The sequence below is a fragment of the Lampetra fluviatilis genome, chromosome 38 (genome assembly GCF_964198595.1).
Source record: "Lampetra fluviatilis chromosome 38, kcLamFluv1.1, whole genome shotgun sequence".
In the NCBI taxonomy this organism is placed as follows: domain Eukaryota; kingdom Metazoa; phylum Chordata; class Hyperoartia; order Petromyzontiformes; family Petromyzontidae; genus Lampetra; species Lampetra fluviatilis.
In genome coordinates, this window is record NC_136312.1 from 2,924,370 (window position 1) to 2,949,041 (window position 24,672).

Below are 24,672 nucleotides of genomic sequence, written 5' to 3' on the forward strand. Positions count from 1 at the left end.
TGACGTCATTTATGGACGGCCCCTAAGATCTGTGTTGGCGTGCGTGTGATGACAATAACCACACGAGGCCGGTGATTGACAGCTCGCCTTAGTCCCTCCCCCTACCGTGACCCCTCCCTCCCTTTCATTAGCCCCGCCCCTTGTCTGGGCTCCTCCCCCTCGCGACCCCCTCAGCAGGCCGCTAGTTGTGGAGGGGGGCGGTGAAAAGGAGCGGGGGGGGGGGGCTTCCGGAAGTGACGTCGCGCGCAGGGCGTCGCCATGGCCACGTGAGGAGGTGGAGGAGATGGAGCGGCGGGGTTTGTAGCGAAGAGCAGCGTGGGGCCCCGTGCAGCAACAACAACAACAGCAGCAACAACAACAACAGCAGCGGCAACAACAGCAACAACAACAGCGGCAACAACAACAGCGGCGGCAGCGGGAGAAGCAGCAGCCGCACAAGGTGGAGCGTCCACGCTTCACAGCGCGGCTGGCAAGGTACGACCTGTCACGTGTACTGCAGTAGAGCACTGTACAGTGTCAATCTTGTACTGTACAGTACGTTACTGTCTTAAGTGCTGCAGCAGTACAGTGCAGCCCTTTAGTGAGCCTCGCTCCGTGTGGGACGTGGAGGTTGTTGTGGCCAAACTTCACACTCAGCCAATTCGGGTTTGTGAAGGCGGGGGGCATAGACGTGTACAGTACAACCAGTGCAGCAGCTGCTTCGCCAAGGCTCTACAAATCCCCGTGAGAACCTATTTGTTTATGGGGTGGTCGTTCATTCGGTCAGGACCGTGAGAACCTATTTGTTTATGGGGTGGTCGTTCATTCGGTCAGGACCGTGAGAACCTATTTGTTTATGGGGTGGTCGTTCATTCGGTCAGGACCGTGAGAACCTATTTGTTTATGGGGTGGTCGTTCATTCGGTCAGGACCGTGAGAACCTATTTGTGTATGGGGTGGTCGTTCATTCGGTCAGAACCGTGAGAACCTATTTGTTTATGGGGTGGTCGTTCATTCGGTCAGAACCGTGAGAACCTATTTGTGTATGGGGTGGTCGAACCGTGAGAACCTTTTTGTTTATGGGGTGGTCGTTCATTCGGTCAGGACCGTGAGATCCTATTTGTTTATGGGGTGGTCGTTCATTCGGTCAGATCAGACCATGGCACATCTCACGACTCTGTTCCCGATTCGCAAACACAGGAGGAGGAGGCATCACCACGGCGAGGCCACTCCGCTTCACCTCAACGTAGCTGTTGCTTGACGTCGTCAACATCGAATATACGAAGAAGAAGTTCCAATCACTATCCAGGCTCAGGCCAGCTTAAAGTACTCTGTCATATACCATACGTTTTGATACTTTGAGTGTTTGATGTACAATGACTGCTACTTTACGTGTAGTGTAATATGAAATGTAGCACCGTCGTATTAGTACTATAATATGCAATGCGGTGCTCTGTATTATAACATACAACAACATCGTGCAGTGTGTAGTGTGAGAAGGTGGCGGTATTTGCCAAGCCACGGGAATCAGTGGCCAACCCCACGAGACGACATCGCTGTCGAGTCCAGGGGTATGGAACCTTTATTCTGCCAAGGGCCATTTGGATATTTGTAACATCATTCGCGGGCCATACAAAATTATCAACTTAAAAATTAGCCTGTTATATTTGGTCAAACATTTAATTAACTCGCCCCTAATGTGATGGCTGGAACTGCTTCTCTTTGGCGAGGCGTGTGATGTTAGCTGCTATTGATGATGTTGCTGCTACTCGCAGCTGCTTTTCCAGGTTTGCTCCTAGATTTATTGAATTTCGAGGCCCGCCTGCGGTTGCCTTGGCAGGGCTACACCAAATGATTTCGCGGGCCGGACGTTCCCCAGCCCTGCTGTAGACAGACCCACGAGCCTGTACCAGCCACCACTGCACAAAGCCTTTCAATGGTCACACTGTAACAATTGTTTTTATTCCTGGGTACTAAGTGTTATTTCCTAATGGCTAATGCCTGAAAAGTACAGAAAATGGCTATTAGTCCCCACAAACTTTGCTTTTGTGACCAGGACAGTGATATTTTAGAAATGTACCTAGTTTCAATGAGAAAACGGGCGAATTTATGTCTTCGTTTACATAAAGTCAGAAAAAAACAACATATTAATCAAAATTAACATGTATTTATACTAAAGTAATACAAAAATTACTAAAAAATATTTAGACACCAAGGCGTACTACCACAGGCAGGACTGGCCACAGCGGACTGAGTTCTCTGTGGGGAGGAACAACGTCAAGTGGGAGCCACTGGTGGACCCCCTGAAGGTGCTGATGCCACCACTGCACATAAAATTGGGCCTTATGAAACAATTTGTCAAAGCTGTCGGCAGCCTTCAAGAACCTTCAAGACTTCTTCCCTAAGCTGTCTGAGACAAAGGTCAAAGCCAGTGTCTTTGTCGGACCACAGATAAAAACAAATCCTGGAGTGCAATGAATTGCCCAAGAAGCTCACTAGTAAGGAGAAAGCGGCTTTGAACAGCTTTGTCGCAGTGGTTCGTGGCTTCCTGGGCAATCATAAGGTCACCAACTATGTGGAGCTGGTTGAGACTGGTGCAGAACTACTGCACAATGGGATGTAGGATGTCCCTCAAAGTCCATATCCTTGAAGATCATCTTGATAAATTCAAGGAGAACATGGGAGCGTACTCAGAGGAGCAAGGCGAGCGCTTCCACCAGGATAAACTGGACTTTGAACGCCGCTACCAAGGACAGTATAACGAGAACATGATGGGAGACTACATTTGGGGGCTGATTCGTGAAAGTGATTTACAGTTTAATCGTAAATTTCGAAAAACTACTCCTAAATCTTTTGTAGTCATTTTTGTATTACTTTGGTATAAATACATGTTAATTTTTATTCATATGTTGTTTTTTTATGACTTTATGTGGACGAAAGATACAAATTCACCCGTTTTCTCATTGAAAATAGCCATCTTCTATACTTTTTAGGCATAAGCAATTACGAAATAACACTTACTACCCAGGGACAAAAATTGTGTTACATAGTGTCATCAGTGTGGATACAATTATTCACTTGTCAGATTTTCTCCGACTTGTGACACATCTAGTGACATAGCAGTGATATTTTAGGTTTGGTGATCTGCTTTAAGGAGTTAGCATCACTGCAAACATTAACCAACACTAGACATTCATACAAAGAAAAAAAACTGCATTAACATAAATTCCAGCATGCTTTGTACCTCATAATTTCCACTATAGTGGTTTACCATGGTCCCGGTTCTTTTTATTCACTTCTCATTTTGTTCTCAGGACACCACTATAGATGTTTATATCGGTAACGTCGTGTGATGTTACCGTGTAACGTAATCGATGAGAGTTAATACGTTTCTTGAATTGAACAAGGTTATTATCAGAACTTGGGAAACTAGACGAGGGTAGGGAATTCCCAATTGTCGTCACATTTCAGTTTTTAGTTTAATTTATTAGGTATAGCCCTGTGAGCCATTCGGCTCTTGAATTGGGTGCAATCGCAACAAACAAAAAACATGAACAAGAAAACATTTTAAAGTGACTATGTGACTATGCGCAAACAGAAAAATCCAGGAAAAAACTGCAAAGTCTTCCAGAAAAAACAAGCACCGTACACCAACGCTGTGCAAAAAATCCCAGTGGGATGCAAGTCAAACAACAACAACAACCACAAGACAACTTGGATTAAAGCCATCATTCTAACTCCGTACTACAACAAACAAACATGGCCAAACCAAAAAAACTTTTCGAAACCATCAAAATAAAGCCGTAAAATAATAAAATAATAAAAATTAAACATGGCTTTACCGAAAGAACCAAGAAGATGAATCCCTGCAGTCAAGAAAGCTTTAAATCGAAATTTAAAGCCATAAAAGCAATGTAACAATGATCATAGGAACTGTGGCAGTGTGTGTGTGCGAGTGGGTGAGTGAGTTTGTTGTTGTGACCAGCAGTGTACTGGTAGTTGAACACAGTATGGATGATAGACCGAATCCTTGGCATGCATAGAAAAAAATCGACGAGTGACGTTTATGGGAACCGGTGGCTTGATCCGGCGCACACCGATTCACAAGCGGTCAGTCGTCTTGTTCTTATCTCTCTTCTATCACCACTTCCGTGGTTGCCGTACCCATGTTGAGGACGCGGTCGGTCCACCATACACCCTTTGTTGACTCATATCTACTGCGTTTAACCACCACACTGTGGGTCACAGCACTTCCCTTTCTGATTCTTTCCTTGAACTGCTGCACTTGGGAATTCTCTCCCATTTCCCGCAATCATAAAAAATTGCCCGTCCTTTTGAAACGGATCACGCTGTGTTACGTATTTAAACGTTAATGTCACTTTTAGAACATTGTCTAGCAACATGACCTGCTCCAGCACCTGTTGGATGGGGGGGCCAGTAGAGTGGCTTTGTGTGCAACCATAACTGTGACGTTCCACCAAGGAGAGTGAACTTGGGTGGAGGGCCAGAGGGACGTGTGTTGGTGGTGCAGGACCCACCCCAGCGCCCCCTGAGTGGCAAGATGCAGATACCGTGGGCCCTCGTATGCATATCGGGTGGGTACTGAGGGCCCATATATAAGAGGCAGGCCAGCATTTGTAGACCGCTGAAACCTCACCTCTTGGGCTGAGTCAATCCGTTAGCCTTTAGCGACCCCCCCCCCCCAGTAATGTTGTAAGCCACTAGTGTATTGTTTGTAGATGTATTGTCCCTACAGGATGCATTGCAAAGAGCAAGGCATGTTCATTCTTGTGTGTTTCACTGTAAATACGCTTACGTAAGTGCGGTTAATTTATAACCATTGTCCACCGCTGCTAATTAGCGTGGTTGGCTCCGTACGCTGCAGAAGCAATTCAACAAACACGCACGCTTGGCGAGGACCCTCCCCATGCCGTGAGGGTTGTTTGACGATAAGGTGGGAAGCATAGGTGCAAGGGCACAGAAGTACACTACAACAATAGATTGTACTGGATTTGCCTCCTGCTGCCCACGGCATAGCCCCACAGGTTAATATGGAGACAACTCTATTCGTTGTTCCTTTGTCAGCACATAGATTGTACTGGATTTGCCTCCTGCTGCCCACGGCATAGCCCCACAGGTTAATATGGAGACAACTCTATTCGTTGTTCCTTTGTCAGCACATCTGGCCCCTCCATTGGTTGTGTGATTTCTACCACTGGCTCTGCGCTACCACAAGCAATGAGCTGTTTGAGCACGGGGACACGGTAACTTGCCTATTGATATTTTTTCATTGTGTTGGGCTGATGCCAAACCAGACATTTGGCTGTTTGATGGCTGGAGCAAACGGAAATGAGCAGCGTAAGAGCAGACTCGTGCATTTCAAGCACATTAACTGTATGCAAGTCATAGCGATTTAATTTTATCCACTTGTGTTTCAAAATTATGTACAATTATTATTGTAAATGAATAGCAAATATATTTCATACATCATTCTCGGTCTCTCCAATTCGGCAATCTACCACGGACCTGCTTAATGAAATATGGTCATCTGTCAGTGGACTTACGGAGCTGTATTATTATTTGTTGCTATGGAGACTGCAGCAGAGCAGAAGGAGTAACCCCCTCAATGAGGGGCGTTAAATGGTAGTGTGGTTCCTAGGTCTTAGTCGCTTGTCATGTCATAATTATTTTGGCCATTGCATCTGCTTTGAATATTGCGTGTGTCAATAAATTATTCAAATTGTATACCAATGCACATTTAGGCTAATGGAACGAATTTTATAGAAAAAACGAATTCGACAAAACAAAACCAGACGATACAAACACAACCGAACCCTTCAGAACACAGGAGATCTCGTTCATGAAATATAACTCAGATTTTTCATGGCACTCGACATAGTAATGTGGAATTTCCACTGCTGATTCAGGGCTGCAAACAGAGGTAGCACTGCCCCATGCTCGGTTGAGCACGAATACTCTACTATGGTTTTACATATATACATTGGGCTGTGATTCATAATACTGTACAGATCCTGTCCCCTCCATAATGATCATTTCTGTCCAGCATGCGCAGAACCTGTTTCTCATGATTAGCGAGCGCACCGCAGGCCAGCGATCAAAACGCAAAACACGCGGCTGTTGTACTTTTGAATGAGATGCTCTCTTCAGACCGCACCGATGACATCAACTGCTATCCAGCGAAGTGAAGGCTCTTGGGTATGTGTGCCTGGTAGTCACTCATCCAAGCGCGTTCCAGGCTCCAATTTGCTTAGCTTCCAAGGTCTGACGAGATTGGGCACATTCCGGAAGATTTTGTCTGGGTCTCAAATCATTACATTTATATAACTTGAAATAAAACATTCCTTTTTAAATGCGTAATACAGACATAATGGTTGCATAACAGCATGCGCTTGTTGCTACTGTATTAGTGTTTTATTTTTTGGCAATTAAATGTTCGATTTATGGTGGAAACCACAGAAATGTCTGGGCAGCAATGGATAAATCGGCCAAGAAGAAGAAGAAAACAACACACGTTGGAAACATTAACGTACTTACATTTTGGAAAAAGTATTTCCAGAAAGTTATTTGCTGATTTATTATAAAGTCTCATCCACTACTTGTGCCAAATTGAATTGGTGTAAAGTTCACGTTGTGTAGCCATCTGGAACTCTGGCCTCTGCCTGGCAGCACTACCATCTATCTCCCAAACTGGATCGCATCAAGACTAAAGACATCATGTGACCCGCTCTTGCACTCCTGTTATTTTTATCCCCACCTAAACAAACATCTGATATAGGATCCTACCATCAATGAGCCACCTGGTACCGACTAAAAGCAACGTCCCACAATGCTAGGTCAGGTCACCAGTTTCATTTGTGGAAAAACAGAGGAAGCCAGAAATGCAACTGCGGACACCTTGACCAAAACATACAGCGCATTGTGAACCATTCGGTGAATGTCGAATCTTGGAGCGCGTTATGAACCAGTTGCCAACTTCGCAGATTCAATGGAAGTATGGCAGCGGCAGCAGGAGCAGTTCATTCATCTTCACCTGAAATGGTCGCGTGGTTCTCAAACGTGTCTATAAATCTCTAAGTTGATATTCACTTTGCCATACACAATAATGCGAATTGCCACTTATGAAGACACGAAACGTTGTCCTGTGAGCGGATAATTACCGACCCCTCACTGCAAGGGTTTGTAAGTGCAATGCTGCACTCCTTTGTGTGTTGACGCTGTTCGTTTCCAGCTTGCATTGATTGCTCCGTTGTGATAGATTTCCTCATCATGTACAGATTAGTGCTTCATCAAAGCCTGCCAAGTGTGCATTTACGCACACACTCACACACTTTGGTGTGCGTGTCTCTTTGTCCCATTGCAGAGTGAGCGACGTCGTAAGGGAACGGTTTCTGCTGCTGCACCGGGAATGATGAGGTTACGAGGTGCGACGGGGTGCACACACATTCGCCGGGGCCGTGAGACCACATCGCCACAGTCCGCGGATCCCTCCTCTGGCTCCCAGCCCACTGTCAATTACAAGAGTCCCTCACCGTTCTCAGATACGGACTTGTCCCTATCTGCCTCTCTCCTCATCTCACTTTATTCTCCTCCACATACACTCCTATCTCTCCCATGTCCTGTCACTACTCCCTTCCACACATTCTCCATTGTCTCCCATGTCATCTCACTTCTCCCCTATATGCTCACTCCTACCTCTCATCTCACTCTACTACCCTACACCTGCTGGAGCAACCAAAACATTGAGAGAATCATCAACCAACCCTCTTGTCAGCTGCTGCTCTGTGATCTGTGCTATTGACATTCTGCTGCTGTTCGTGTGCGGACTCGAGACCTCCCTCATTTTCCCTCCCTGTCACTTGCTGTCTCCCACTTAAAAAAGTTAATCAAGGAGGTGTATATAAATACATTAAAGAGTTGATAGCATGGATGGCTGGGGGAGGTCCAGAACACACGGGTAGCGGAGGAAAATGAGCAACCTCCCACTGAATGAAGATTGACTCACTACTACGACATGTATCATGCTTTGCTGGAGCGCAGATCACGTGGAGGGGAGTAGAATGAGATGCAAGGGAGGGGCAAGGTAGAAGGGACCATTGAAAGCGCCGAAGGTCTTGTAGTTGACTCGAAATGGATTGGGAGCCAGTGCCGGGATCCGAGGTAGGAAACTGCATCATCCACTCACCTCCGATTAGCACGGTTGGCTAGAAGTTGGACATACACACATCTAAACGTGGTTCATTACTTCACACTCGGGCTCGCTGAGCGGCAGGACGTCGCAGTGGTAACACTTGTGCCTCGTAGCAAGAAGCACCTCAGCTCAAATCCCGACTGGGGAGCCTTTCTACGTGGCGTTTGTTCTGCACCTGTTCCGCATAGGTTCCCTCCTGGTTCTCCAGTTTCCTGCCAGTGCTGAAAAAACCGACAATGTCATTCGTGTTGGCCAAACACCCCAATGCAAGGACCCTCCTTCAAAAAAGTGTTCGTACTCTGTTATTCCTGGGTAAATAAGTAATTTGAAAAAATTATCGCACGTGCAGATGCAGGTTTCCATGCTTGTTGGGAGAGCGAGTCGCTCACTGCCAGCTGTGTGACTCTCCCCCCTGCCGCGCACGCGCTGGCTGTGCCGTAGGTGTGGTGCGTCTGGCCATGGTCACCACCACGGTGCTGCTCATGTGGTACATGGCCACACAGCTCTTGGACATCCGGCTGGAAGCCAGCTTTCGCAGAGGTGAGGCTCTCACCGCAGGTGCGCGCGAGAACCGGCACGTGACACCTCAAGCCCTGCGACGGCGTTCCTGAGCTCACCAACGCCGAGTCTCGGCGTTTAACTCTGAACATTTAACGTGAAGAACACTCCTCTTATCCGAGACCCTATCATCCATACTTTCATTCGTGCACTTGGCACTATTCACAGTTTATACCAACCACCACCTTCTTCAAGGTCAAGAGGTCATTATGACCAATGCCACCGATGCCAACACACACCTTGCCATCGCTTCCCTTGCTCTGCCAGATTGTACAATTGTCACGCAGTTGAAATGGAACCTTAAAACACCACCGTTTTTTGTCATTTCGCTCACCCAGGTCACCCTTGCAAATGATAATATCCTACTCTTTGGTTTTTTCGGTCAAGTCACGATTTCTTTTCGGTGAAGTCACGTAGGTAAAAAATAAAATAAAATAAATGAAAACAACTAAATTAAATCACGACGTTTTGGGTGCAACACAAGCGTCCTTCTTCAAGTGGGGACAACGTAACGAAAGCACAACCGCTTAAGTGTGTCTAAGAGATGGCTGTGACGAGGAACCAAAAAAAACCAAAGAGTATGAATCCTTGCAGTCGCAAAAGCTTCAAATCTAGAGATAATATCCTAGTCTCTTGCGTTCTCACCGGGGTTATCTTCACCGTTGTCTTGTTTCTCTTTTCATTTGCAGATCAAGTGACATCGCAGTCAACAAATGGCAGTACGTTGTTACTTCTCAACTGCTTGGGGTTTTACCTACACGGGTTTGGCAACTGGATCATTCCAATTGTGATTTCATAAGTATTTAGAGTTCCGAGTATTTTGACGAGAAGTCGCCTGCAATATAAATGGTAGTGCTTGGCCATACTTCACCATGCTGGTCAGTGTGGATTAATGAAGGGGGAGCTGGGACCAGTTCAGATATCATTCGCCACTGACTTTAGGTGTGGCAAGGAATCAAAACTCTGCTTGCCAGTTCATCGTTCACTGTGCCAATCGGTGCGCCTCCGTTTCACTCCCGTGAATATATTGGCCATTGTCAAATAATCAATATCAATCTATTTATTTTACGTACCAATATTGCCCTGAATAAAGTAAGCATCACTGCACATTTCAACGGATTCGTAAAAACAACCACGGTTCTCTAGAAAAGATGCTAGGCTTATGTTATTCAGAAAATATACGCCGCGACCGTTGCCTTGACCTGGCGACACGGGTCTGCCGAGCACTTGGAGGATCTCGCCGCTGCTCTGCCGAGCCGCTCGCCGAGCCGGGGACGTGTCCGTGTTCCCCCTTTCCAGCAGCGCCCCGACCCGTTCGCTTCAAGTGCGGCCTCACCGAGCCCTGCCCCGACAAGCACTTCGCCTTCCGGGTCGTCAGCGGCTCGGCCAGCATCGTCGGGCCCAAGATCTGCTTCGAGGACGTCGTGTGAGGACCGGCAGAGCGCGCCGCTCGCGTTGCGCAGACCCACACACGCCGTGAGAACCGAGCGCCGCCACCGGTGGCGGGGGGGGGGGTGGGGGATGCAGCCCCGTAGCGGATGTTGAGCAGGGGTCGCTTTGCGACGCGCGCGTCGGTGCATGCCTCCCCGCGCGGCACCGGTAGGGAGTGGCACCGGACGTGGAGAGCTCTGAATTGCCGCACCACGGCCGATGTCGCGTCGCGTGACCTGCCTAGTCGCTGGACGTTCACCGGTGGTAACGCTCGGCAGCGGTCTGAAAAAACCTGTTCGGCATCGTGTTTCTCTACATTGAGAACGAGCACAAGCCCTTGTTGTTTGTGCCCTTTGTGTCTTGCAGACTGATGAGCAGCATAAAAAATAACGTGGGGAGAGGCCTCAACTTTGCTGTGGTTAATGGTAAGTGTGCGAGTGTTAACACGCGCTTTCATTGTGGGGGTATTCGTGGTTTATTATCAACTGTAACATGTGTAGTGAGTCCAACTGAGCCGCAGACGTTATTCTTTAGAGGCAACACTTTTATTATATCAACACGTTAGCACAAAGGGGTAACTGCCCCTTTACCAGATACAGCCTAGTGTGGTGACCACCCAGCTAACTACACTATACGGAGGAGTTACAGCTAAGAAGGGTTGGACCCTCACTCGGGTCCCAGCCACGTGTTGATGCTTCGTAGGACGTAGAGCTTCCAGCTTGTAGACGTGGAGCTTCCAGCTTGTAGGACGAAGCGACCCCGGTCCCTCTCAGAGACCCACCTTATATCCTCCCGGGTCAGGGCTGGATCTGCCCAGACCCCGCCCACCTTCTCGAGCCTTCTAGCTCCCTCTCCCGATCCCTCTCGAGAGCTCTCCCCGGACACGTGATCACCCCCTAGCCCCCCCCCCCCCCACCTGGGGCCCTCTCTGTGGACACTCCGGATCACGTGTCTACGGGGTCAACCAGAGTGCCATGGCCCGGGGCAATCCTGTCCCTGGGCTGACACTCTCCCACTCCCCGTTGTGGGAGCCCGCACTACACGCTATGCTCGGTGCCCGCGCTAACCCAGCGCTCACCAAGCCCCGCTAGGGCTGGTACTACACCCGTCCACGGGTGTAGTACGCGATGATGGTGCATCGCACGCCGTGCTATAGTAAAGCCATCATCACTCGGCAACCCACCCAGTGCTGTCCGCCACGTAGGAACATCGCACGCCCATGCCCCTTCCGGGCCGGCACCATACAGTGACATCCATTGTACGGTTGCCTATGTACGGTGCGAAAGAAGTTCAACATACGTGTATTTAATTCGCTATGTGTCGTGCATTGTGGGAGCTGGCACGACTATCGCGTTGTGATACGCAGTGCATGCTGGGAGTTGTCTACGCTAACCCAGTGAGGATTTGACGCACTCTGGGGATCTACAGCCGCAAGGTGGTCGCAGCCCCGGGGGGCTGTGAGATGGGACTACAGAGACAAATTTACAAGTTGCTGTTTACGCCAGCAGTTTCGCACTGCTCGCGCACTGCCGTGCATTGACGTCACTTTAATAATGAAGCACCACCAATTAGTTTTGTTATGTTTTCCAACTCGGGGTGAAAGCGTTGATGCATTAGCTTTTGGTGGCAGGGTGGCCCAGTGGCAACGTTTGTGCCGCGCAGCAAGAAGGGGCTGATTTAGATTCACAACTCGGGTGCCTCTGTGTGGAGCTCGCGTGTTCTCTTGCCCTGCTCTGCGTGTTTTCCGGGTTTTCTGGTTTCCTCTCGAAAAGCACTCAATGTAACGGGTATTGGCCAGACATCCCAATGTCACCAAATTACCCGTAAATTACTGAATTGGGAGGACACACTACAACTTGATGGTAGTAAACCAGTGTAAATCAACTAGATCATGCCATGTGCGTGCCACGCTTCCATGCGTCGCCATCACGCGTGATGTCACACACCACCTCATCGCGTGGCTTGGAAGGTATCGTAATTGTCAATCGCTAGACACTTCCCATAACAAATGATATTTTTACATGGTTAGACAGTCGATGAATATATATGGTTTTGCTTATTGTTGTTTTGTTTTTTCTTTCCGTAAGCGAGTGCGATGCTTGTGTCCTCCTCCCGCAGGTGTGACAGGAGCCCTCCTCGACGTGCGGACGTTTGACATGTGGGCGGGCGGTGAGTGCGCAGGAGGCACAAGTCTGCGCGTAGACGAGAGTCGCGTGTTGCGGCGACGCCGTTACAGGGTGGCGGTGCAGTGGTAACACTCGCGGCGAGGGTTCGATTCCTGACTCGGCAACTTTCTGTGTGGAGTCTGTATGTTGGCCCTCTGTTCCGCATTGGTTTCCTCTGGGTCCTCCAGTTTTTCTTCTTTAGCTAAAAAAGAGACATGCATTTTAACTGGCATTGGCCAAACACCCCATTGCCTAAAGATTACCTGCGAATTACTCAATTGGGATTACACGTGGCAACATCGCCCCCTCTGCGAAAACTTGGCAGGACCCTCCTGAATATAAGCTTGAGACTCGCTGAGGCCTCGCTGGGTAAACAAGCCTCGTTATAATATGCATGGGGAACTGATATTGAGATAATTGTGACGCCGTGAGAAATGATTTTGCAGGAACGCTGATTTGGACAAATCGCTAACACGTGAATGCTGTCCAGTTGTACGCTTACTGCTGCCCAGGTAGTTTACTCCCACGGATCATTAATTGTAAAAGGAATTTTTCGGACTTGGAAAATTCGTGAATATACAGGCCTTTATCAAACCACTGCTTCATCAAGCCCTTCCCACTGGCGTGATTGAGCACAGGGAGAGGCGTCGTGAGTGATGACGCATGCTCGCTGTGTCTGTGTGCTTTCACGCGTCAGACGTGGAGGAGCTCCTCAAGTTTCTGAGGACCATCCAGCGTGGCTCTATTGTGCTGGTGGCCACCTTCGATGATGGGGCCACAAAGTAAGATCATCTTCGCCACACCGCCGTGACAAACATCGCTTGTGTGCCGTGGTCACGCTCGTGCCGCACTGCAAGAAGGGTATTTGTTTGATTCTCGACTCGGGGAGCTGTTTGTGTGGAGTTTGCGTGTTCTCCCCTTGTTCTGCATAGAGTTGCTCTGGGCTCTCCCGTTTCCTCCCATAGCTAAGAACCAATATTGGCCAAACATCCAAATGTAAAAAAATACATCTTCAAATTACTCTGTTGGGATTACACACGGTAGCAACATCTCCCCCTTGTGCGAAAACATGGCAGGACCCTCCTGAAACAAGAGTCAGTGAGCCTTCCCTTGGTAACAAGCATAAAAATAATAGCACGAAACTAACATTTAATTGAAAAGGAAGTTGACAACGTCCCCCAATGCTGTTCAGATTTCACAACTCTCGGTTTCCCAACCGTCGTGGTCTCTTTCGGCGAGGGAGGGGCGTCCCGCGGAAACGGTCCACTGTCTGTAGAAGCTGTAATACCGACTCTCGTGTTTTAAACGAACATTGCAACGAACATTGCATGCACGCTTGATATTTTATGATGACTCCTACGATTCCCGTGCACAATTCGATCATTGGGGCGCCCTGCGGGATGCTTCCCCCGTCGGTATCCTCTGACATGTGGTCTTGGGACTTGTTAAGTTGCAGCTCTGGTAGCGTTGCTCTGCTCCACTGCATGACGTCATCCGAACCAGGTCTTTTGTTTTTCTCGTTCTACCGCTCCCTCGTGAAGCACCGTTTTCAAGAAGTTGGTCTTCCTTCTCATGACACGGACAAACCATTGCAGGTTCATCTTCATGATGGTGTTAAAGAGAGACACTTGTTTGTCCAGCTATGAAGTTAAGGATCATCTGCCATTGCATGTTCTGTTCATTTATTTAGATGAATCCTCAGGATCCTAGGGTAACATTTCAATCTTGATTTGAAGCTTTTGTGACTGCAGGAATCCATACTCTTTCGTTCTTTCGGTAAAGTCACGTAGTTAGAAATAAAATAAAACAAATCACGACGTTTCGATCGCAACACAAGCGGTCGTCATCATCTTTTTGCCTGATGACGACCGCTTGTGTTGCAATTGAAACGTCGTGATTGGTTTTATTTGAGTTGATTTCGAACTACGTGACTTTACCGAAATAAGCAAAGAATATGGTAACATTTCATTTAAAATGCTTGCAGATGCTTTTCTGTCTCGGCTGTCAGTCCACATTTTACAGCCATACATGACATGACAAATCTATATTTATAAAAGGGAAATTTGTGAATATGTGTGTCTGTTCGAAATGTTTAGCATACTTCCCGACATGCAACAAACTTGAAATTTGGCATGTGGGTAGTTTCCAGACTGTACACAATGCAAAAATTTTAAAAATAGACTTTTGTATTTTGGGGGGGGGGGGCGCTTTAATGGATATATTTTGCACGGAAAGTGAGCGGTGACGTCACATCTGTGTCACCCGCATGCGGCAGCGTCACGCATCCCCCCCCACCCTCCGCGTAGGCCGTGTATTAATCCAAGACAAGAAGCCGGGTAGTAAAGCAAGTTGATAATACATTTATTGTTATGCTTGTTACAAAGGAAAGGCTTACTGAGTCTCAAGACTTTTTCAGGAGGGTCCTTCCAAGCTTTCCCAGTTGGGGTTGATGTTGCTGCTGTGTGTAATCCCAATTGAGTTATCTGTAGGTAATGTTTCAGCATTGCGATGTTTGGCCAATACCAGTCACATTGTATAATCCATGCCAACACATCCTCTTCCTAAAGCAAAGTGAGGTGGCGCTTGAATTGTTTCTGTGCAGGCTCAGCGTGGAGGCCCGTCAGCTGCTGTCCCATCTGGGCAGCACGGCAGTGAACAGCCTCGCGTTCCGGGACAGCTGGGTGTTTGTCGGGGCTCAGGGAATCTACGCCAAGAGCCCATTTGAGCTGGTGAGTGTGGGGGTTGAGCTGGTGAGCGTGGGGGGTGGAGCTGGTGAGTGTGGGGGTAGAGCTGGTGAGCGTGGGGGTAGAGCTGGTGAGCGTGGGGGTAGAGCTGGTGAGCGTGGGGGTAGAGCTGGTGAGCGTGGGGGTAGAGCTGGTGAGCGTGGGGGTAGAGCTGGTGAGCGTGGGGGTAGAGCTGGTGAGCGTGGGGGGAGAGCTGGTGAGCGTGGGGGTAGAGCTGGTGAGCGTGGGGGTAGAGCTGGTGAGCGTGGGGGTAGAGCTGGTGAGCGTGGGGGTAGAGCTGGTGAGCGTGGGGGTAGAGCTGGTGAGCGTGGGGGTAGAGCTGGTGAGCGTGGGGGGAGAGCTGGTGAGGGTGGGGGTAGAGCTGGTGAGCGTGGGGGTAGAGCTGGTGAGCGTGGGGGTAGAGCTGGTGAGCGTGGGGGTAGAGCTGGTGAGCGTGGGGGTAGAGCTGGTGAGCGTGGGGGTAGAGCTGGTGAGCGTGGGGGTAGAGCTGGTGAGTGTGGGGGTAGAGCTGGTGAGCGTGGGGGGAGAGCTGGTGAGGGTGGGGGTAGAGCTGGTGAGCGTGGGGGGAGAGCTGGTGAGCGTGGGGGTAGAGCTGGTGAGCGTGGGGGTAGAGCTGGTGAGCGTGGGGGTAGAGCTGGTGAGCGTGGGGGGAGAGCTGGTGAGGGTGGGGGTAGAGCTGGTGAGCGTGGGGGGAGAGCTGGTGAGAGTGGGGGTAGAGCTGGTGAGCGTGGGGGGAGAGCTGGTGAGCGTGGGGGTAGAGCTGGTGAGCGTGGGGGGAGAGCTGGTGAGCGTGGGGGGAGAGCTGGTGAGCGTGGGGGGAGAGCTGGTGAGGGTGGGGGTAGAGCTGGTGAGCGTGGGGGGAGAGCTGGTGAGCGTGGGGGTAGAGCTGGTGAGCGTGGGGGGAGAGCTGGTGAGGGTGGGGGTAGAGCTGGTGAGCGTGGGGGGAGAGCTGGTGAGAGTGGGGGTAGAGCTGGTGAGCGTGGGGGGAGAGCTGGTGAGCGTGGGGGGAGAGCTGGTGAGCGTGGGGGGAGAGCTGGTGAGCGTGGGGGTAGAGCTGGTGAGCGTGGGGGTAGAGCTGGTGAGCGTGGGGGTAGAGCTGGTGAGCGTGGGTGGGGATAGAGCTGGTGAGTGTGGGGGTAGAGCTGGTGAGTGTGGGGTAGAGCTGGTGAGTGTGGGGTAGAGCTGGTGAGCGTGGGGGTAGAGCTGGTGAGTGCGGGGGTAGAGCTGGTGAGCGTGGGGGTAGAGCTGGTGAGTGTGGGGGTAGAGCTGGTGAGAGTGGGGGTAGAGCTGGTGAGTGTGGGGGTAGAGCTGGTGAGCGTGGGGGTAGAGCTGGTGAGCGCGGGGGTAGAGCTGGTGAGTGCGGGGTAGAGCTGGTGAGCGTGGGGGTAGAGCTGGTGAGCGCGGGGGTAGAGCTGGTGAGCGTGGGGGTAGAGCTGGTGAGCGCGGGGGTAGAGCTGGTGAGCGTGGGAGTAGAGCTGGTGAGTGTGGGGGTAGAGCTGGTGAGCGTGGGGGTAGAGCTGGTGAGCGCGGGGGTAGAGCTGGTGAGCGCGGGGGTAGAGCTGGTGAGCGTGGGGGTAGAGCTGGTGAGCGTGGGGGTAGAGCTGGTGAGCGTGGGGGTAGAGCTGGTGAGCGTGGGGGTAGAGCTGGTGAGTGTGGGGGTAGAGCTGGTGAGGGTGGGGGTAGAGCTGGTGAGCATGGGGGTAGAGCTGGTGAGCGTGGGGGTAGAGCTGGTGAGTGTGGGGGTAGAGCTGGTGAGTGTGGGGGTAGAGCTGGTGAGTGTCTGGGTAGAGCTGGTGAGTGGGGGGTAGAGCTGGTGAGTGGGGGGTAGAGCTGGTGAGTGGGGGGTAGAGCTGGTGAGTGTGGGGGTAGAGCTGGTGAGTGTGGGGGTAGAGCTGGTGAGCGTGGGGGTAGAGCTGGTGAGCGTGGGGGTAGAGCTGGTGAGTGTGGGGGTAGAGCTGGTGAGCGTGGGGGTAGAGCTGGTGAGCGTGGGGGTAGAGCTGGTGAGTGTGGCGGTAGAGCTGGTGAGTGTGGGGGTAGAGCTGGTGAGTGTGGGGGTGGAGCTGGTGAGTGTCTGGGTCGAGCTGGTGAGTGGGGGGGGGGTAGAGCTGGTGAGTGGGGGTAGAGCTGGTGAGTGTGGGGGTAGAGCTGGTGAGTGGGGGGGGTAGAGCTGGTGAGCGTGGAGGTCGAGCTGGTGAATGTGGGGGTAGAGCTGGTGAGCGTGGGGGTAGAGCTGGTGAGCGTGGGGGTAGAGCTGGTGAGTGTGGGGGTTGAGCTGGGGAGTGTGGGGGTTGAGCTGGGGAGTGTGGGGGTAGAGCTGGTGAGCGTGGGGGTAGAGCTGGGGAGCGTGGGGGTAGAGCTGATGAGCGTGGGGGTAGAGCTGGTGAGCGTGGGGGTAGAGCTGGTGAGCTTGGGGGTAGAGCTGGTGAGTGTGGGGGTAGAGCTGGTGAGTGTGGGGGTAGAGCTGGTGAGTGTGGGGGTAGAGCTGGTGAGTGTGGGGGTAGAGCTGGTGAGTGGGGGTAGAGCTGGTGAGTGTCTGGGTAGAGCTGGTGAGTGTGGGGGTAGAGCTGGGGAGTGTGGGGGTTGAGCTGGGGAGTGGGGGGTAGAGCTGGTGAGTGGGGGGTAGAGCTGGTGAGTGTGGGGGTAGAGCTGGTGAGTGTGGGGGTAGAGCTGGTGAGCGTGGGGGTAGAGCTGGTGAGCGTGGGGGTAGAGCTGGTGAGTGTGGGGGTAGAGCTGGTGAGCGTGGGGGTAGAGCTGGTGAGCGTGGGGGTAGAGCTGGTGAGCGTGGGGGTAGAGCTGGTGAGCGTGGGGGTAGAGCTGGTGAGTGTGGCGGTAGAGCTGGTGAGTGTGGGGGTAGAGCTGGTGAGTGTGGGGGTGGAGCTGGTGAGTGTCTGGGTCGAGCTGGTGAGTGGGGGGGGGTAGAGCTGGTGAGTGGGGGTAGAGCTGGTGAGTGTGGGGGTAGAGCTGGTGAGTGGGGGGGGTAGAGCTGGTGAGCGTGGAGGTCGAGCTGGTGAATGTGGGGGTAGAGCTGGTGAGCGTGGGGGTAGAGCTGGTGAGCGTGGGGGTAGAGCTGGTGAGTGTGGGGGTTGAGCTGGGGAGTGTGGGGGTTGAGCTGGGGAGTGTGGGGGTAGAGCTGGTGAGCGTGGGGGTAGAGCTGGGGAGCGTGGGGGTAGAGCTGGTGAGTGTGGGGGTAGAGCTGGTGAGCGTGGGGGTAGAGCTGGTGAGTGTGGGGGGGGTGGTAGAGCTGGTGAGCATTGGGGTGGAGCTGGTGAGCGTGGGGGTAGAGCTGGTGAGTGTGGGGGTAGAGCTGGTGAGTGTGGGGCTAGAGCTGGTGAGCGTGGGGGTAGAGCTGGTGAGTGTGGCGGTAGAGCTGGTGAGTGTGGGGGTAGAGCTGGTGAGTGTGGGGGTGGAGCTGGTGAGTGTCTGGGTCGAGCTGGTGAGTGGGGGGGGGTAGAGCTGGTGAGTGGGGGTAGAGCTGGTGAGTGTGGGGGTAGAGCTGGTGAGTGGGGGGGGTAGAGCTGGTGAGCGTGGAGGTCGAGCTGGTGAATGTGGGGGTAGAGCTGGTGAGCGTGGGGGTAGAGCTGGTGAGCGTGGGGGTAGAGCTGGTGAGTGTGGGGGTTGAGCTGGGGAGTGTGGGGGTTGAGCTGGGGAGTGTGGGGGTAGAGCTGGTGAGCGTGGGGGTAGAGCTGGGGAGCGTGGGGGTAGAGCTGGTGAGTGTGGGGGTAGAGCTGGTGAGCGTGGGGGTAGAGCTGGTGAGTGTGGGGGGGGTGGTAGAGCTGGTGAGCATTGGGGTGGAGCTGGTGAGCGTGGGGGTAGAGCTGGTGAGTGTGGGGGTAGAGCTGGTGAGTGTGGGGCTAGAGCTGGTGAGCGTGGGGGTAGAGCTGGTGAGCGTGGGGGTAGAGCTGGTGAGCGTGGGGGTAGAGCTGGTGAGTGTGGGGGGTAGAGCTGGTGAGTGTGGGGGTAGAGCTGGTGAGCGTGGGGGTAGAGCTGGTGAGCATGGGGGTAGAGCTGGTGAGCGTGGGGGTAGAGCTGGTGAGTGTGGGGGTAGAGCTGGTGAGTGTGGGGGTAGAGCTGGTGAGTGTCTGGGTAGAGCTGGTGAGTGGGGGGTAGAGCTGGTGAGTGGGGGGTAGAGCTGGTGAGTGGGGGGTAGAGCTGGTGAGTGTGGGGGTAGAGCTGGTGAGTGTGGGGGTAGAGCTGGTGAGCGTGGGGGTAGAGCTGGTGAGCGTGGGGGTAGAGCTGGTGAGTGTGGGGGTAGAGCTGGTGAGCGTGGGGGTAGAGCTGGTGAGCGTGGGGGTAGAGCTGGTGAGCGTGGGGGTAGAGCTGGTGAGTGTGGCGGTAGAGCTGGTGAGTGTGGGGGTAGAGCTGGTGAGTGTGGGGGTGGAGCTGGTGAGTGTCTGGGTCGAGCTGGTGAGTGGGGGGGGGTAGAGCTGGTGAGTGGGGGTAGAGCTGGTGAGTGTGGGGGTAGAGCTGGTGAGTGGGGGGGGTAGAGCTGGTGAGCGTGGAGGTCGAGCTGGTGAATGTGGGGGTAGAGCTGGTGAGCGTGGGGGTAGAGCTGGTGAGCGTGGGGGTAGAGCTGGTGAGTGTGGGGGTTGAGCTGGGGAGTGTGGGGGTAGAGCTGGTGAGCGTGGGGGTAGAGCTGGGGAGCGTGGGGGTAGAGCTGATGAGCGTGGGGGTAGAGCTGGTGAGCGTGGGGGTAGAGCTGGTGAGCTTGGGGGTAGAGCTGGTGAGTGTGGGGGTAGAGCTGGTGAGTGTGGGGGTAGAGCTGGTGAGTGTGGGGGTAGAGCTGGTGAGTGTGGGGGTAGAGCTGGTGAGTGGGGGTAGAGCTGGTGAGTGTCTGGGTAGAGCTGGTGAGTGTGGGGGTAGAGCTGGGGAGTGTGGGGGTTGAGCTGGGGAGTGTGGGGGTTGAGCTGGGGAGTGTGGGGGTAGAGCTGGTGAGCGTGGGGGTAGAGCTGGTGAGCGTGGGGGTAGAGCTGGTGAGCGTGGGGGTAGAGCTGGTGAGCGTGGGGGTAGAGCTGGTGAGCGTGGGGGTAGAGCTGGTGAGCGTGGGGGTAGAGCTGGTGAGCGTGGGGGTAGAGCTGGTGAGCGTGGGGGTAGAGCTGGTGAGCGTGGGGGTAGAGCTGGTGAGCGTGGGGGTAGAGCTGGTGAGCGTGGGGGTAGAGCTGGTGAGCGTGGGGGTAGAGCTGGTGAGCGTGGGGGTAGAGCTGGTGAGCGTGGGGGTAGAGCTGGTGAGCGTGGGGGTAGAGCTGGTGAGTGGGGGTAGAGCTGGTGAGTGTCTGGGTAGAGCTGGTGAGTGTGGGGGTAGAGCTGGGGAGTGTGGGGGTTGAGCTGGGGAGTGTGGGGGTTGAGCTGGGGAGTGTGGGGGTAGAGCTGGTGAGCGTGGGGGTAGAGCTGGTGAGCGTGGGGGTAGAGCTGGTGAGCGTGGGGGTAGAGCTGGTGAGCGTGGGGGTAGAGCTGGTGAGCGTGGGGGTAGAGCTGGTGAGCGTGGGGGTAGAGCTGGTGAGCGTGGGGGTAGAGCTGGTGAGCGTGGGGGTAGAGCTGGTGAGCGTGGGGGTAGAGCTGGTGAGCGTGGGGGTAGAGCTGGTGAGCGTGGGGGTAGAGCTGGTGAGCGTGGGGGTAGAGCTGGTGAGCGTGGGGGTAGAGCTGGTGAGCGTGGGGGTAGAGCTGGTGAGCGTGGGGGTAGAGCTGGTGAGCGTGGGGGTAGAGCTGGTGAGCGTGGGGGTAGAGCTGGTGAGCGTGGGGGTAGAGCTGGTGAGCGTGGGGGTAGAGCTGGTGAGCGTGGGGGTAGAGCTGGTGAGCGTGGGGGTAGAGCTGGTGAGTGTCTGGGTAGAGCTGGTGAGTGGGGGGTAGAGCTGGTGAGTGGGGGGTAGAGCTGGTGAGTGTGGGGGTAGAGCTGGTGAGCGTGGGGGTAGAGCTGGTGAGCGTGGGGGTAGAGCTGGTGAGCGTGGGGGTAGAGCTGGTGAGTGTGGGGGTAGAGATGGTGAGCGTGGGGGTAGAGCTGGTGAGTGTGGGGGTAGAGCTGGTGAGTGTGGGGGTAGAGCTGGTGAGTGTGGGGGTAGAGCTGGTGAGCGTGGGGGTAGAGCTGGTGAGTGTGGGGGGGGTGGTAGAGCTGGTGAGCATTGGGGTGGAGCTGGTGAGCGTGGGGGTAGAGCTGGTGAGTGTGGGGGTAGAGCTGGTGAGTGTGGGGCTAGAGCTGGTGAGCGTGGGGGTAGAGCTGGTGAGCGTGGGGGTAGAGCTGGTGAGCGTGGGGGTAGAGCTGGTGAGTGTGGGGGGTAGAGCTGGTGAGTGTGGGGGTAGAGCTGGTGAGCGTGGGGGTAGAGCTGGTGAGCATGGGGGTAGAGCTGGTGAGCGTGGGGGTAGAGCTGGTGAGTGTGGGGGTAGAGCTGGTGAGTGTGGGGGTAGAGCTGGTGAGTGTCTGGGTAGAGCTGGTGAGTGGGGGGTAGAGCTGGTGAGTGGGGGGTAGAGCTGGTGAGTGGGGGGTAGAGCTGGTGAGTGTGGGGGTAGAGCTGGTGAGTGTGGGGGTAGAGCTGGTGAGCGTGGGGGTAGAGCTGGTGAGCGTGGGGGTAGAGCTGGTGAGTGTGGGGGTAGAGCTGGTGAGCGTGGGGGTAGAGCTGGTGAGCGTGGGGGCAGAGCTGGTGAGTGTGGCGGTAGAGCTGGTGAGTGTGGGGGTAGAGCTGGTGAGTGTGGGGGTGGAGCTGGTGAGTGTCTGGGTCGAGCTGGTGAGTGGGGGGGGGTAGAGCTGGTGAGTGGGGGTAGAGCTGGTGAGTGTGGGGGTAGAGCTGGTGAGTGGGGGGGGTAGAGCTGGTGAGCGTGGAGGTCGAGCTGGTGATTGTGGGGGTAGAGCTGGTGAGCGTGGGGGTAGAGCTGGTGAGCGTGGGGGTAGAGCTGGTGAGTGTGGGGGTTGAGCTGGGGAGTGTGGGGGTTGAGCTGGGGAGTGTGGGGGTAGAGCTGGTGAGCGTGGGGGTAGAGCTGGGGAGCGTGGGGGTAGAGCTGATGAGCGTGGGGGTAGAGCTGGTGAGCGTGGGGGTAGAGCTGGTGAGCTTGGGGGTAGAGCTGGTGAGTGTGGGGGTAGAGCTGGTGAGTGTGGGGGTAGAGCTGGTGAGTGTGGGGGTAGAGCTGGTGAGTGTGGGGGTAGAGCTGGTGAGTGGGGGTAGAGCTGGTGAGTGTCTGGGTAGAGCTGGTGAGTGTGGGGGTAGAGCTGGGGAGTGTGGGGGTTGAGCTGGGGAGTGTGGGGGTTGAGCTGGGGAGTGTGGGGGTAGAGCTGGTGAGCGTGGGGGTAGAGCTGGTGAGCGTGGGGGTAGAGCTGGTGAGCGTGGGGGTAGAGCTGGTGAGCGTGGGGGTAGAGCTGGTGAGCGTGGGGGTAGAGCTGGTGAGCGTGGGGGTAGAGCTGGTGAGCGTGGGGGTAGAGCTGGTGAGTGTGGGGGTAGAGCTGGTGAGTGGGGGTAGAGCTGGTGAGTGTCTGGGTAGAGCTGGTGAGTGTGGGGGTAGAGCTGGGGAGTGTGGGGGTTGAGCTGGGGAGTGTCGGGGTTGTGCTGGGGAGTGTGGGGGTAGAGCTGGTGAGCGTGGGGGTAGAGCTGGTGAGCGTGGGGGTAGAGCTGGTGAGCGTGGGGGTAGAGCTGGTGAGCGTGGGGGTAGAGCTGGTGAGCGTGGGGGTAGAGCTGGTGAGCGTGAGGGTAGAGCTGGTGAGCGTGAGGGTAGAGCTGGTGAGTGTGGGGGTTGAGCTGGGGAGTGTGGGGGTTGAGCTGGGGAGTGTGGGGGTTGAGCTGGGGAGTGTGGGGGTTGAGCTGGGGAGTGTGGGGGTTGAGCTGGGGAGTGTGGGGGTTGAGCTGGGGAGTGTGGGGGTTGAGCTGGGGAGGGTGGGGGTTGAGCTGGGGAGTGTGGGGGTTGAGCTGGGGAGTGTGGGGGTAGAGCTGGTGAGCGTGGGGGTAGAGCTGGTGAGTGTGGGGGTTGAGCTGGTGAGTGTGGAGGTTGCGGTGTTGTTGCTGCGTGTAATCCCACTTGCAGGTTATTTTTTTGCAGGTTATTTTTCAGCTTTGGGGTGTTTGCCCAATAGCAGTTGCATCGTTTCAAACCCATGAAGAACAGGGGGAGAAATATACAAACGCCACATTCATAGGTTCTCAAGTCAGGTTATCGAACCCAGTCCCTTCTTGCTGTGAGGCATGAGTGTCATCACTATGCCAGCCTGCTGCCCAAGTCATCCATGCTCAGTGTAGACATTCACCGTCTCGTGTGTGCCTCCTCTCTCCGTCTGTGCGTGACACCGCTAGCATGTGAGGAACAACCAGGACACAAACAAGTACGAAGGCTGGCCCGAAGCCCTGGAGCTTGAGGGCTGTGTTCCCGTGAAGGAGAACTGAAAGGAGGAGGCCTGCTGCTGTGAAGGTCACCTGATGGTTGAGCCCACTGTGAAGGAAATGGGAATTGCTCAAGCCACAGAGGGGGAGATCGTCACGCCCAGTCCAGCTGATGTCACCGCACCTCTCCGCCGGTCACTTCTGCCACATCCCACAGCTGCTGAAACCAACACCCCCCCCACCACCTCCAGGGCTGTAGGGAGATGGGTGTGGGGGGGGGGCTTCAGGGCTTCCTCTTGACCACCGTGTTGTGGACGCTACTCCAATGCCGGTCTCGGCGACTCTTCCCTCGTCCCCCACCCTGCACCACGCGTCCCCTCCACCGTAACCTCCTGTTGCTGAATACAACTCGTTTCTTTCCTGCCACGTTCTTGCCATGCTCTAAGCTAAACTTCCACGTTGCTAACGTCGTCCTGCCAGGAAGTTTTCCTAGAATTCTCCACGTGCAATTCTACTCGTACGCCAGAATCGTTTTTTTTCTGGTGATAATCTTTAAGCCCAGTTTTCTATATTTTTATAGCGAGATCCACGTTATTCCGGTCCATCTCTGATAGGGCATCTTCTCTGTGTTTTTTTAAGTAGGAGTTTATATCGTTGGTCAAAGCAGTTTACGTATTCCATAAAGACCCAACTCGTCCAGTGCAATACTTTGCTTGAGCTTCTCACACCTCTTATTTATGCAACCAACTCAAATCCACGAAGTCCTCTACTACCTCCACGCTCTCACTCCTGAGATGAAGGTGCAAGGGCCCCCTTTCTCAGCAGCATCACTGCCAACAACGCTGTTGCGGGAAGCTCACTCCGAGACCCCCCCCCCCCCCGTCTCTAGAGCCCCTACGCAGCTCCAAACTCGACCAAACCTCTTAAATTTGCATCCTCGAGGCACACACGAGTTCTTAAGCCGCTCTGCTCAACTTATCTTACATGCCTTAACATCCATATCCTTCATTCTCGATCTACCATCGGATCCATGCTTGCTTAAAATCTACAACAACAAAAATCCAAAGATCCTTGCGATATTCCCCGAATTTCATTGCTGTCTGCCTGAGAGTGAACGTCGGATTGATACAACCCAATCTTATTGTTATTATAATTACGATGCTCTTTCACTCAGGACAGTCTCACTAATCAATAATGTTTTCAGGGGCCATGCTTGTTGTATGTGCAAACCAAATTCAATCAAGTTATTTTTCAGCATTGGGATGTTTGGCCAATACCAGTTGCGTTGTCTGGCCT

At 53.7% G+C, this 24,672-nt stretch overlaps 1 protein-coding gene across 2 annotated transcripts; it reads left to right on the top strand.

The window, feature by feature from the left end:
• Window positions 1-235: 235 nt before the first annotated feature.
• LOC144945550 (protein FAM3C-like) lies at window positions 236-23,457 on the top strand. Of its 2 annotated transcripts, none has more exons than XM_078874014.1 (10): window positions 236-474; window positions 7,360-7,420; window positions 8,629-8,727; window positions 9,435-9,464; window positions 10,048-10,171; window positions 10,543-10,601; window positions 12,295-12,345; window positions 13,039-13,123; window positions 14,944-15,070; window positions 23,350-23,457. In XM_078874014.1, exons 2-10 carry the CDS (start codon window positions 7,405-7,407, stop codon window positions 23,437-23,439), a joined length of 681 nt encoding a protein of 226 aa, XP_078730140.1. In that variant the 5' UTR covers window positions 236-474; window positions 7,360-7,404; the 3' UTR covers window positions 23,440-23,457. The 2 variants fall into 2 exon arrangements, with proteins under 2 accessions (XP_078730140.1, XP_078730138.1); XM_078874012.1 differs by having other exon boundaries at window positions 237-474; window positions 10,045-10,171.
• Window positions 23,458-24,672: the final 1,215 nt, after the last annotated feature.

What these genes read in the sequence shown, in the direction of transcription:
- LOC144945550 (XM_078874012.1), top strand. An exon ending in GGAAGCCAGCTTTCGCAGAG is followed by an intron (nt 8,728 to 9,434) that starts GTGAGGCTCTCA and finishes TTTCATTTGCAG; the next exon opens with ATCAAGTGACATCGCAGTCA. An exon ending in CCAAGAGCCCATTTGAGCTG is followed by an intron (nt 15,071 to 23,349) that starts GTGAGTGTGGGG and finishes TGACACCGCTAG; the next exon opens with CATGTGAGGAACAACCAGGA.